Source organism: Cyprinodon variegatus, unplaced genomic scaffold (assembly GCF_000732505.1).
Source record: "Cyprinodon variegatus isolate N-32 unplaced genomic scaffold, C_variegatus-1.0 Scaffold96, whole genome shotgun sequence".
In the NCBI taxonomy this organism is placed as follows: Eukaryota; Metazoa; Chordata; class Actinopteri; order Cyprinodontiformes; family Cyprinodontidae; genus Cyprinodon; species Cyprinodon variegatus.
Window position 1 is genome coordinate 147,666 of NW_015150549.1, and position 12,330 is coordinate 159,995.

The window sequence follows — 12,330 nt, forward strand, 5'->3', positions numbered from 1 at the left end:
ACAAGAAAGAAAGGGAAAGTTAGGAATGGCAGAACAAGGGAGGAAAGGGTTAAGAAAGTAAGGACACTCACAGGAAGGAAGGAAGGAAGGAAGGAAGGAAGGAAGGAAGGAAGGAAGGAAGGAAGGAAGGAAGGAAGGAGAGAAAAACTATAAATGTAGGACACGAGGATTAACAGAGAAAGGAAGAAATGATGGTTAAAGGAGGTAAAGAAGAAAGGTAGAAAAAAAATCAAGGATAGAATGAAGAACTGATAGGAAAGGGCACAAGGAAGGGGAAAACAAGGATACAGGAAAGGTTAGCAAGGCGAAAGGCCACTAGAAGACAGAAAAAAGAAAAACAAGTTTTGTTTTTTTATATGGTGAATGATGTCATGTAAAACAGATATTTGAACTCATTGTTCTAAACATAACTGTCCAGACCTGTAAAAAACGAACAAAACAAAAAAATCTAATTTCCTTCCATACCTCTATAGACAGAACTGGATCAATGTCTTAATGTCACAATAACATCCTGGAGGAACAGTTTTGCATCAGCTGCTCTTCTGTGCTGTCCCCTGCAGGTCGAAGACAGTGGTGTGCCATCGGCGTGCTGGTTGCCATCTTGATTGTCGTCCTCATCCTCTTCTTTGCTCTTTGACGACCTCTGACCTCCTGATGATGTTCCCCTGCTCCTCCCTGTCAGGATGAACGGACAGAAACAGATGGAAAGAAGAATGTCTCCTCCTTCCCCCTTGAAACACTCCCTTTACTCTCATGGAGTAGTCGGTGGTCTGCAGAGAAGAGCTGAGACTCGATCATCAGACCCTCTTTGAATGGATCTGGTGGGCAGAAGATGGTATTATTTTTGGTGTATTTGTGCATTGCAGTTCTTGGTGGAAATCTTGGTACACAACAGGGGGAGAAAAACACAAAAGCTGCACATTGATTTGCTTCTGGAGATTATTTACATCATTAAATAAGACCTGCAGGGTTTGAGAAATACACCCACAGGTTCTTCATAATGATCAAATCGTAAACACCCTAAACAAGTGAAGACTCCATGCTGTCAAAGGAGTTTTTAAATATTCAAAAATTCTATCCGCTTGTGTTTTTAACCCAACACAAATAAAAATTCACAGGCGAGACCAGTGCTGGGCTGTTGCCTTAAATATATTTTTATACTATTTTTGAACTGTGGATAACTTTCATGTGCCTACCTGTAAAATGGGATTTAAAAAAATACATTACGGCTGGTTAAAAATGCTGAGCGGCAGTTTCTCTAGTCTATAAGCCTGCCGATCCGCATCTCTGCTGTCATAACTGCAAATGTGTGTAGTGCAAACATACGAGCTGCTGTCATATGCGGCTCATGTTTCATAGGGAATGTAGACGTTCCAGCAGAAAGCGGTTTTATTTCCCAACCTGAGACAGGATCAGGTGAAGTAGGGTCTGCAGCCAACCCGCCTCTGCACTCCATCAGACGTTAAACTGCATGATTTGCCCTGGCTTTGTTACTCTCGCTGGCTGATGAGAGACGGCCTTGGCTCGGAGCGAATGGGTTCGCCTCTTTTATTTGAAAGCATCTGCTAATGAGGGGAAGTAGTTGCTGGGCAAGATGTTTCTTTGTGTGGCCCAGATTTAGGCTCACAGCTCCCTCTGCTGGATGTTGTGGGTTATGTCCTTTTTAAAAATATGGCAACACTAAGGTTCGTTGGAAGTGCTGTATCTGAAGCACAATGCTTTAATTTTCTGTCCTGCAAGTAAAATCATATAACAGTACAAAGATCATTCTGTAGGCTTCATTTTTGTTTTTGTATTTGCTGTAATCCAAATGTCTTCACTTGAATTATAGATTTGGAAAGAAAAACAATCTTTCATCCCATTTGTCTCCTACTAACAGAGCCGAGTGAGGTTTACTCCTCTTGGTACGTGTGCTTTTAATCTCTTTTTAAATATCCAACCCATTGTGGTACGGTGAAAAAAAACAAAATCCACAGACGTACTTTCCACTTCTGTTACGATCTCTTGGAGCGAAACAGTAACTTCTAAAGCGTCTATATTTTTATTTGTGTTAAACTGAAAAACAGCATTGTGAACTTGATAAAGCACTGCTTTATCAAGTTTGGCTTCAAGAGACAAGGAGAAAACAGCTTGAAGAAGTTAAAATCTTTTGCACCAAAATAAGAATAAGGTTAAAAAAACGGTTTTGTAGTATTGAGAAAGTTTGGGAATTTTCAGTCCTAGTTACTGGCGAACCGGTTACTTTAAAGAAAGCTCCTTCAGAAGAGGGAATAACTGCCATTAAACGCGTCCTAAATATGTGCCGGTAGTCGCGACTTATCCTCCTACATACAACAGCTAAGAACACTTTGTTTGTAAAAAAAACTTTTTGATGAAACGACCAAAAAGTTTCTGGATAAGATTGTTCTATTAATCTCTGGTATCATGTCTATTAGCACAATAAGGTATTTTATTTTTATTTTTTTTTGTTACTGTTCATTTTGCTGAACTGCCATTTTTATAGAAGTATGTTGTTTTATTTGCAGCTAGAGACAAGACTGATCCCAAAAAAAGAGAAGAAAACAAAAGAAAAACAGCACTGTCTGATTGCAGCTTCTCTGTGTATTTTATGAAATGTGTTTAACATGAATAATCAAGTTCAATTTGAAAAACTTTGTCCACCAAATGAGCTGTATGTTTGAATCAATACAGGATTTGGAGTCTTGCTTCCTTCTCTGATCTTTTCTTTTATATATATTTATGGAAAAAAAAAAAAAAAAGCTTCCAGCTGCGTCTGGATGTTTTTGAGATGCACTTATAAAAATGGAAACTTCATCATGTTCCCTAGAGAACCGAACCATTATGTGAAATTGCATTTAGTTTAGCTGGAATGAGCAGAGTGCGGGTGGCTCCCCTGTGCCTGGACCGACCGCAGTCCTGACGCTGATGTATTTACATGTTAGGGTAGCTCTACATGCACTAAAGGGACACTAAAACATGCTTCATTTAGGCAGGAAAAACTCCCTCTTTGATAGAAGTCGCATTTTGATTTTAGTGTTTATTATTCAATACTGTTGAAAATCTTTAAACAATTTAGGAAAGTCCTGATGGGGATGTTTGAAGTTTCAGACCATTTGAATTAAATAGAACATCCCTCTAATTGTTTCTTAAAAGCATAACCAGAAGCGATTGCATCTATGCATAATGACTGTGAAAATCCAAAGAAATGTTGGTTCTTTACTTATGCTTATGTGTTCAGACAACTTGATGCAATGATGGAGGGCCTTAGGTTTTGTCTTCTGTAACCCTAACTTCAATAATCATGTGACCTTTAGCCTGATTCCTGGTATTAAGGAGAAAATATATATAATTTATATTGTTTTTATTTAGACTATACAAATTGTTTCAAGGTACAATTTCAAAAATACCAAAATACATGTTCCTGATTTTTTTTAATGTTCTAAATGTGTTTTAATGAAAAAGAAAGTCAACTAAAACCCAGCCTGTGTTCTACCAGAACATTTCAACAGAATAAAATATTAATTAATTTGCTTTAGTAATTATGTCTAAAAAGGCAAATTAAAAAACTTTCATATTTTAAGCAATTTTCTAACATGACAAGTTGATTAAAAAAAAAAAAAAAACTAAACTGAAACTAACATGGTTTCTAAACTATTTAGCAGTGCTAGCAAAGTTTCACTGACTTTTTTACTTAGATATACTTACCATGATGTACTGAGGCACTCGTCTTTGTGTTGGGAAATGTGCACAGAAGGTAGACGTGCTTGAAACCCAACAAAAATGCTGCCAAACAATTAGGCTGAAGTAGCACTGATTAGTGCCCACATCTTCTCCCATGATGCAACAGTATTTTTTCTTCTTTTAAACCCTGGTATCTTTACTAAATGGTAGTGGCACAGAGAGAATCCTGCAGCACAAACTATTGACACAGTTTTTTTAAACACAAACTCCTAAGCTTGTTTTATTCTCTCGCAAATGATGAATACAAAGAAAATGATTTGGTGTCCTTTCTTGAATTACTGAGATTAAAGGGACGAAAACATGTGCAACAAAACAACTCAGCAGTCCAGTCGTGTTTTATTACAAATCTTTTATTAGGATGTCCATATTTTTTCCTCATTCAGGTTTCTTTTTCTCTTTACAGTAGTTAATGTGCAATCATCTTTATTTCTGGGTCACAGTTAGGAATTCACAAAGTTTATTGGCACTTTGAACACGAGGGAAACGGGCATGGACACGGAGCGGGGCAGAGGGGGTCAGTGTGGGTGGGGGGAAGGGCAAGAATGCATGTGGGGACTGAGGATTAGAGATCTCGGGTGTTTGAGTGGGATTGGGAATATTCTTTGACATCAGTGGATGCTACTGCATTGATTTAGTTTTTTAGCCTTCGGAGAGCTGCTTTAACACTTTCATTTATCAGACTTATGAAGAGTAATAAAGAATAATACCTCATGCTGCGAGTGCACACCTAACAATCAAACTTTGATAGTGCTTCTATTTCGTAATGTACAGTTCTTATATTTATATATTTATAATGGAAACTGAAGAAAAGTAGAAGTTCTGTAAGGTATCTTCACCCAACAACACCAGAGACAAGGAAGAGAAGGATTTTTCTTTTTTTTTAATAAATGGTTGTCGACAGCAGCTATGACCATGTGCAAGCCCCGCCCCCCTCCCCTGCTCTGTGGTATGATTTTGAGGTAAGACCGTTGACGTGAACTCTCGGCTTGCGTCCCGTTTCTGTAAAAGCCCTGCACTGTGTTCAAAATGGCCAGAGAGCGCCCTGCTGACGCTCACTGGTTTGATTCTCCAAAACAAACAAACAAAATGTATATATTTATATACACATACAGTATATGAACCTGCTTTGTAACGGCAGCCACAGCAGTTCAGAAGCTGCTTGCAGAGCTGAGATTAAAGTATGCTATGGCTGAGAGCTCCAGAGGTAAACTGGTGTTTTTTTTTTCATCCTTAAACTGCATCAGCGATACAAAGACGTGTGAACGAAAACACATCTTCTCCGTATCTCAGAGGTTCTCCTGTTTGTTTTTTTTTCATATACATATACAGTGTATAGAGCTTTATAATAGAAGTGTTTGTTTTGTCTCTGGTGTGCGGGGATGTTGGAGAGAGCAGAGTAAATAGAAAAGGATAAAAAGACCACTAATAAGAAAATGAAATCAAGTTGTGAAAATGAAGGAGTGCAACTGGTGGAAGATGAAGATACGGAGGAGGCTAGAGCGGGAGGGAAAAACTGTAAAGGCCTTTCCTATATGGTGCCATCTTGTTTCAAGAATGTCTTTGTACGTCTTTCCTAACCCCCATCTGTTCCCAGGATCAGACCATGTCTTTTACACTCTTGATGACATCATTTCTGTCATTCCTTGTAGTTTTAAGGTGGGTTCCCACACAGGAAAAATCCACCCTGTGTGTCTTTGAGTTAAACTGGGATCAAGTGTTGAGAACGTGTCTTTGTTCGACCCTCTCTGCCTTACATGAACATTACTGGTGGTAATCTGTAAGAAACGGGGATTAATCTATAAAATTATGTGAAATTAAAGGCAAAAAAGTCTCAGCTGTTCGGAGGCTTCAGGTTTATTCACCAGGTGTCAGCCTGTCGCTTAGATATTCTATCCATAAGATAATGACTACATATCGGCTGCAAATTTATCTTTTCTGTTAAGAATTTCTTCGATTAATGTGATGCTAAAATCTCAAAGTTTGACTACATATATATTTTATCCCCCCAAAATCATTACCTTTAATGTGGTTCTCAGTTCTCCTGCTGATTGGATGTAATGAAGGTATGTTTTCAGATCCCTTCAGTAGATAAATGATCAAACTAAGAAGTTCGATTATTTTAGCAATCGTAAACGTTTAAAAAAAAACATACCATTCCTACAGTATGGTTTAAGGGTTATTTTAATTACTTTTTTCCAAGGCAAAGAAAGTCATGGCATCGAAACCACAGGAAGGATTTTCTAATTAACCCGATAAAACTTTTTTTTTTGCAGCACTAGTGGCTCATTTTTTTGACAGTAGGCTGAAGGGAAAGGGGGTATGAGAGAGAGGAAGAGACATGTGGCAAAGGACCACAGGGCGGATTCGAACCCGGGTCGGCCGTGTCGAGGACTAAGGCCTCCGTACATGGGTCGTACATGCTAACCGCTGTTCCACCTGCAAGCCCTAAACATATAAAACTTAAACTGCAAATGATATGGTTCTTATTAAGAGGAACAAAAACTATCTTTGGAAATGTTAGATAATTTATCCTGTTTTAAGATATAATCTCTTATTTAAACTGTCCAGTAAATCCTAAATTCAGGAAATCTTGTCACCTGAACTCATCTTGCTGTGTGGACATAATTTCATCTATTTTAAGTAACTTTTCTTTTGGCTTTATTACTTTCATCTTGTTTTTAGAAACCCCTATCTTGCAGTCTACAGTAATAACTTCTTACAAACTAGAGCTAAAGGTGGCAGATTCTTAGTAAATGTATAAAACAACTAAGATAAGTGATCATATTTACCTGTCATCTTAACGACAGTAGGAATAGTTGCTGCATTTTGCCTTTAAGTTGCTGCAATTAAATGATGTTTAACATTTAGTTTTATAGTTGTCTCGTTGGCCTGATGCTGTCATATTTTTCCACATACAGTAGATCATGTGTCAGTGGATGTTAAACCTATGATTTAGCACAGGGTTATAGGAAATTATGTTATGGGTGGTATGAAGGGTGACCTGAACAACAAGCTGGAATTAAGATGCTAGAATAAAAACTAAATTGAGTGGCTGAAAACAGCAGCTTGCATAGAGCAATGGTTGATTTTGGCAAATGATCATCAGCAGCATTAAGACACGTTTCAACACTTGCATCGCTTGTTTGTCTTTCAGGTAGGAATTTACTGTAATTAAAAAGTCATTTTAAACCACAATCATGACTGATGGTAAAATAAACAAACTCACAGCTTACTTCAACACTGTAACTTCCTGTAGATCACCTGATTGACCTTAGATCCCAATGAATCATCAGTTGTCTGATAACATCCTTGGATTTCAGGAATTAGTTCACAGGTGTCTTTTCTTTGTTCATTTGGGGCTGATTTCCAGTCCTGTGTGAGAACCCGTCCTCCTCCACTCAAATAGACCGCCCCGCCCCTCAAAACCCTCCTGAGGGGGAGGGGGGCAGCTTGACTGATTCACCCTTTATCAATCCTACAAGCAAATAACTTTCAGAGAGAAATCAAATAAAAAGGCAACAAAAACACAAAAAGAATGCAAAAACAAGGAACTTACACAGAAAAAACTCAGCATATTAAATCTACAGCCAAAAAAAAAAGAAAATAAAGGTGACATAAAGTCGCACCTCTGATGCCAGCATTCAAACCACAGATGGGAAGTGACACAGTGAGCGTGCTCAGAAAGGTGCAGAGGGCTTTGGCTCTACAAAAAAGTTGAGTGCTCCCAGAAGGTGCTTTTTTTTTTAAAGACTATTCCACTCACCATAAGTCACTTTTTTTCCTCTCTGTGGTTGGGTCTGGAGGAAATCAGGAATTAACTGATACAGGCTGGCGCATGGATGGAGAAAAAAACAGCTGGAGTGCTCTCTTTTTTTTTTCAAATACTTTTTGGAAGTCATGTCAGCATCTTTCAATCCACTGACAGCTTTATTTGGCATTACGCTCCCCTGAGCTGGGGACACGTTTGTCTGGAGAGGAGGCAGTAGTGTCGGATTAGTAGAATAAGAAGCAGAATCTCTGCCGTTAAGGTGCTTGGATGGATACCAGTGATCGACTCTTTAATTACAATCATAGTTCCCGCAGGATCACTGCTTTTTGGGACCCCGCCACCTGCTGGTTGTGTCAGTTACTGCAGTGCTTGAGGCCCCCCCAATCCTCTAAGCTGCACCACCTGCACATCGCCAGTAGGTGATGAAAAGCATGAAAACATTCAAGTAGCAGTAGCTATATGCTTTGAAAATAAAACTGGTTCAAAGACCAGTTCTCGTAAACTTTTTTGGGTCGATTAATACTTTAGGTAAATCACTTTAGAGTATTGTGTAAATTACTGTATTATTAGGTCAAACTGTCATTTAGACTAGCAGCCTTGAAACAAAGTGAGCCTCACAGCATTTTGTCTTCCTTAATCATCCATTTGTCAGCCGGCTCCCTTATCCACCCTGCCTGACAAAATCCTCAGTACAGTAAAATCTAAACATCTGGTCCAGCATTGAATCCACCCCCCCCAACGGCATCTCAATCACACGACAATTGCAATGCAAAAATATGTGGTTCTCTTTCTCTAAACTATTTTACATCTAACCATATAATCAGTCATTTACACAACTCTACATACATGTGTTTAAAGATGAAATATTAGTAGCATCTCCTTTAGTGTAACTTTCAAGAACTACAGTTTGCTAACTCAAATGTAAAACAGAAAATAAAGCAAAGAAAATGAAAAACAGTTCAATGAAACATAAACAAAAAACTCTGGCCCCACCCAAACTTGAGACAGAACTTTCCCCGTACATATTTGCCCTGCAGGAGGAAAAACCATTTCGGATTAACAGCCTATGCCACCAGGGAGTCCAAATCCTTAAATCCTATTGAGACAAATCAGTAGTGGTGTTGTTACCGAGTGACAAAGACTCCCATGTTAGCTAGTTTATCATATGTGTGGAAACAGGTAATTTAATAGGAAACCGTTTACTACAATGTGTGGAGACTTGACTGAAGTTAATCTAAGCTACAGGAAAGGGAGTGAGAGCAAGATTTTCCGAAGATAACAAGAAGGCTTAAGAGACCACGGCAAAGTTTTATCAGTTTGAGCTTTGAAGCATGGTGGATTTGGACATTTTGGCTGCAATTGGGAACTTCTAGATAATTTTCTTCAATTCCTAATTTCCTTCTCTAAGATACATGCTTTGGTAATCCAGGTTGTACTTTTTTGCCAAAACAGAAATGTAACCAAACAGCTTAAAATGTCTACATAAGCCGGGCATACACTGTACGAGTTTTTGCCCTTTTCGGGCCGCTTCTCCAGTCGTGCCAGAATTTTTCGATCGCTCTGAGTTTCAGCCTCGTCGTGTGTCGTGTAGTGTACAGCGGGTAACGAGGGGCGATCAGCCTCTCGCGACCACCTTCCGATCAGGAATCCTACAGTAGGGAGAAAATCTAACATGAAATTCAGTCAGCCGTCGTAAGATCGCATCAGAGTGTCGGGCCGCCCATAACTTTTAAATCCTGAGGTTTCGTCGTATAGTTTGAGCTGTAGCTGCATGCAACGATTGAAAATATCGCACAGTGTATTCCCCTCTCTCACAAAGTAAAACGTCACCTCCGAGATCAGCAGATGGCCACTAAAGTCTTAGCACTGCATTTCTCAACTCTTAGCCATTATGCAGTTTAAACAAGCCTTCCTTTAAACAATGACTTCTTTATGTTGCCGCACCAAAGCACAAATATTGATAGAAAATGACCGATAACCATAAGCAGTGCTCTAATAAATAATAAAAGTAGAGAAGCTCCGCCTCTAAAAGCATTTTACTGTTTGCACTCAGCTCATAATCAGAGGTTACATGTGGTCAGGATGAGCATCAAAGGCACACAAATCTTCAAACATGAGTAATGCTTTGGAAATATGCTTTGTTGAAATAGAGTTTTTAATGTTTAACTTGCATTCTGTCCTCTTTTAAGATCTTTAAGTCCTCTCTAGTCTGTTCCTAGAGAGGAGAACTGAGGTCGTCAAAGGAGTTTCAGTTTTGTCATAAGTCTCTTGTTCTCATACATTAACTTACTCTTATTTTTCTTTTTCCTTATATTTTTAAATAATTTTTTCAATTAAAGTTGCAAACAGCTGCTCCTCCTTTTTAGCCATCAATTCCACCACTAAACCAAAATCTAAATCCTGGACTGTTTGACTTTGTAGTGATAAAAGACCCTTTGTCTAAATGCTAGAGATGAATTGACAAGCTAAATAGCTTTTTATTTACTCTCCTGATTTCTTAAAATGGTATGTGATGTCACGTTTTTGTCCAAATACAAAGAGAACTCTGGTTTCTCTTCCTAGATTCTGAGTGTACCCAGAGAAAAGACCCTGGAAGTGAACCATCACAACAAAGAAGATTTAACATAAAGTATCGTAGGATCAGACGTGAGGCTGTGTCCAACAGTGGGAGCTAGATCGCTAGGAGGACGCTGATCCCAAACGTATGTAGGAAAATAAGACAGTGAAGGTGTTGCACTGACTGGCAGCTGTGTAAGGAGCACAAAGCCAATCAACAATATAATTATGCCATGCGCACAGTTGGGCGGTTTGACTATCAGCATGGACTAAACGGTATTTCAAAAAAAGGCTGTACTGAGTAGAAGTGGGGACAATTCAAGCAAATGTATTAAAAATGATTCATAATAAAAATTATTGAATGCTTGGTTTTCTGGATCTTTTTGACTGATCGGGCCTTTTCTGGTCAGTTTCTGTTTCACTTTGAGATCTATGCTCCCAATTCCAAATTTGAGATCGTGTGTTCTTTAAAGAGGGACATTTTTTTTAACCCAATACCAGATGAAGGGATTATTGGACTGTCTCTATTTATGCTTCATACATTTTTAACCTTAAACTGATAAAAGCACAGGCTTCTGGTTGAACACATTCAATTAATATTGAAAGATTTAATGAACTGGAAACAGATTCAGATTTTTCTAATGTTGAATCTGCTAATAATCAATGTCAATCAAAGGAAAGTTGGGTAATTTCAGGGTCTGGCGAATTCTCTGGGTTTGTGTGAATCTTATTATTTTAGTCGCTTAAACAAAAACCTTTGTCAAATACCACAACTCATTAACAAAAGAGCACCAAGGTATTTATCTTCCTATTACAGGGGGAGAGAGAGAAAAAAGAAATCACCAGCCTTTTCTCTCACTCTTGTGTCTTTGTCTGGATTGAAGCTTTGCTCGTGCGACGGCAGCGTGCCGCAATGCCTCATCTGTCCTGGGAGATTCTTAACAAACATTTCTTGCTGAGGAGCGTTGCCACCTCCTCCTCAGCTTTTTCTTTCTATTCAAGTTCATGATAATTAGAATAATTGTCTAAACCCACTTGGTCACCTGCTTTAACAGTCTGGTTGATATTCACCTCATGATTGGCTGCGTCTCTGCCTATGCATTCCTGGGATTGGTCATCACGGGGACACACTGAGCCTTCCTCATCAACAGTCTAAATATCAAATGTGCAGTGAGGATAAAAAGAAACATTTAAAATATAATCTGAGCGCGGTGTCTTGAATTGGCTGTGATTTTGCTGATTAGATGTACCTACACTCACTGACTTTCAGATTTCCATTCAAATAGCTCAAGAAATGCACACACACAGACAGCAACCTATTTGGCAGCCCCATCTGTTGTTGTAGACAGACCGCCCACTCACACATATGAGGATGCACATATATGGGAGGAGAGTTTGGCAGGGATTAGCATTATGTGAAGAAAATGGAGTCGAGACGCAAATGAAGCAGCGGTGGATGGAAAATGATGGCTCACGTAATGAAGCAACTAGGGACCGCCGCTGTTTAGCTCCTTTCTAATGCATGTGTGTGTGTGCTGGCTGAAGGCAGACAAAGGAGGCGTGAAAAGTGCATGTATGGAGGGAGAAAAAATGTAAACAAAGAGAAGAGAAGCAGCGAAAGCAGAAGGAGGGAAATAAAGAGCAAGTCGGGAGTTCTTGCTGTTTTCTTACTGTCCCACACAAGCGTAGGACACTGACCAGGCCTGGACAAGCTGCTTTTTATAGCTAGGAGCCTAAAATGTAAAACATTAATGAGAACAGAGCTGCACCGAACTGCTTCTCTTTTCTTTGAATCAATTAGACTTTTTTTTGTTCTTGAAATTGTTCCGAGAAGAGTCTGCACTCTGGGTAAAACATGCATTTAGACTGTGATGCAAAACTGTGACTGCAGATGTGGGTAAGGATGCTTAAATGACAGGCATGCTGCTCCCTTCATCAGAGGAGGGGAAAAGAAAAAAAAAAACAACAAACAGCCACTCATCTCAACCTCTGTGCATATACCACCCACTTTTTTTTCTCTCTCAGACACACACACACACACACACACAGACATATACTCAGACCTTGTAGAGCTAAGCACCCAAACCACCCACACACCGACATGCGCAGTCACTGCATGAAGCCAGACACACGTATGCAGCACATAGATCGAGATGCAAACCGAGCCTGGAGTGCGCATTAAACGCACACACACATAGAGTACCGCTGTGGAAAGCCTTTTCTAGTGTTGAGGCAGACATTATTATGCCATAAATGGAGATAGA

General features: G+C 39.2%; 1 protein-coding gene across 1 annotated transcript in view; it reads left to right on the forward strand.

The window, feature by feature from the left end:
* The window catches only part of stx10 (syntaxin 10), a 13,537-nt gene extending 10,828 nt beyond the window's left edge, over positions 1-2,709 (forward strand). Inside the window, exon 9 of the mRNA XM_015374061.1 lies at positions 561-2,709. Coding sequence (XP_015229547.1) covers positions 561-637 — 77 coding nt within the window. The 3' untranslated portion in view covers positions 638-2,709. The remainder of the gene's footprint in view (positions 1-560) is intronic.
* The last annotated feature ends 9,621 nt before the right edge of the window (positions 2,710-12,330 follow it).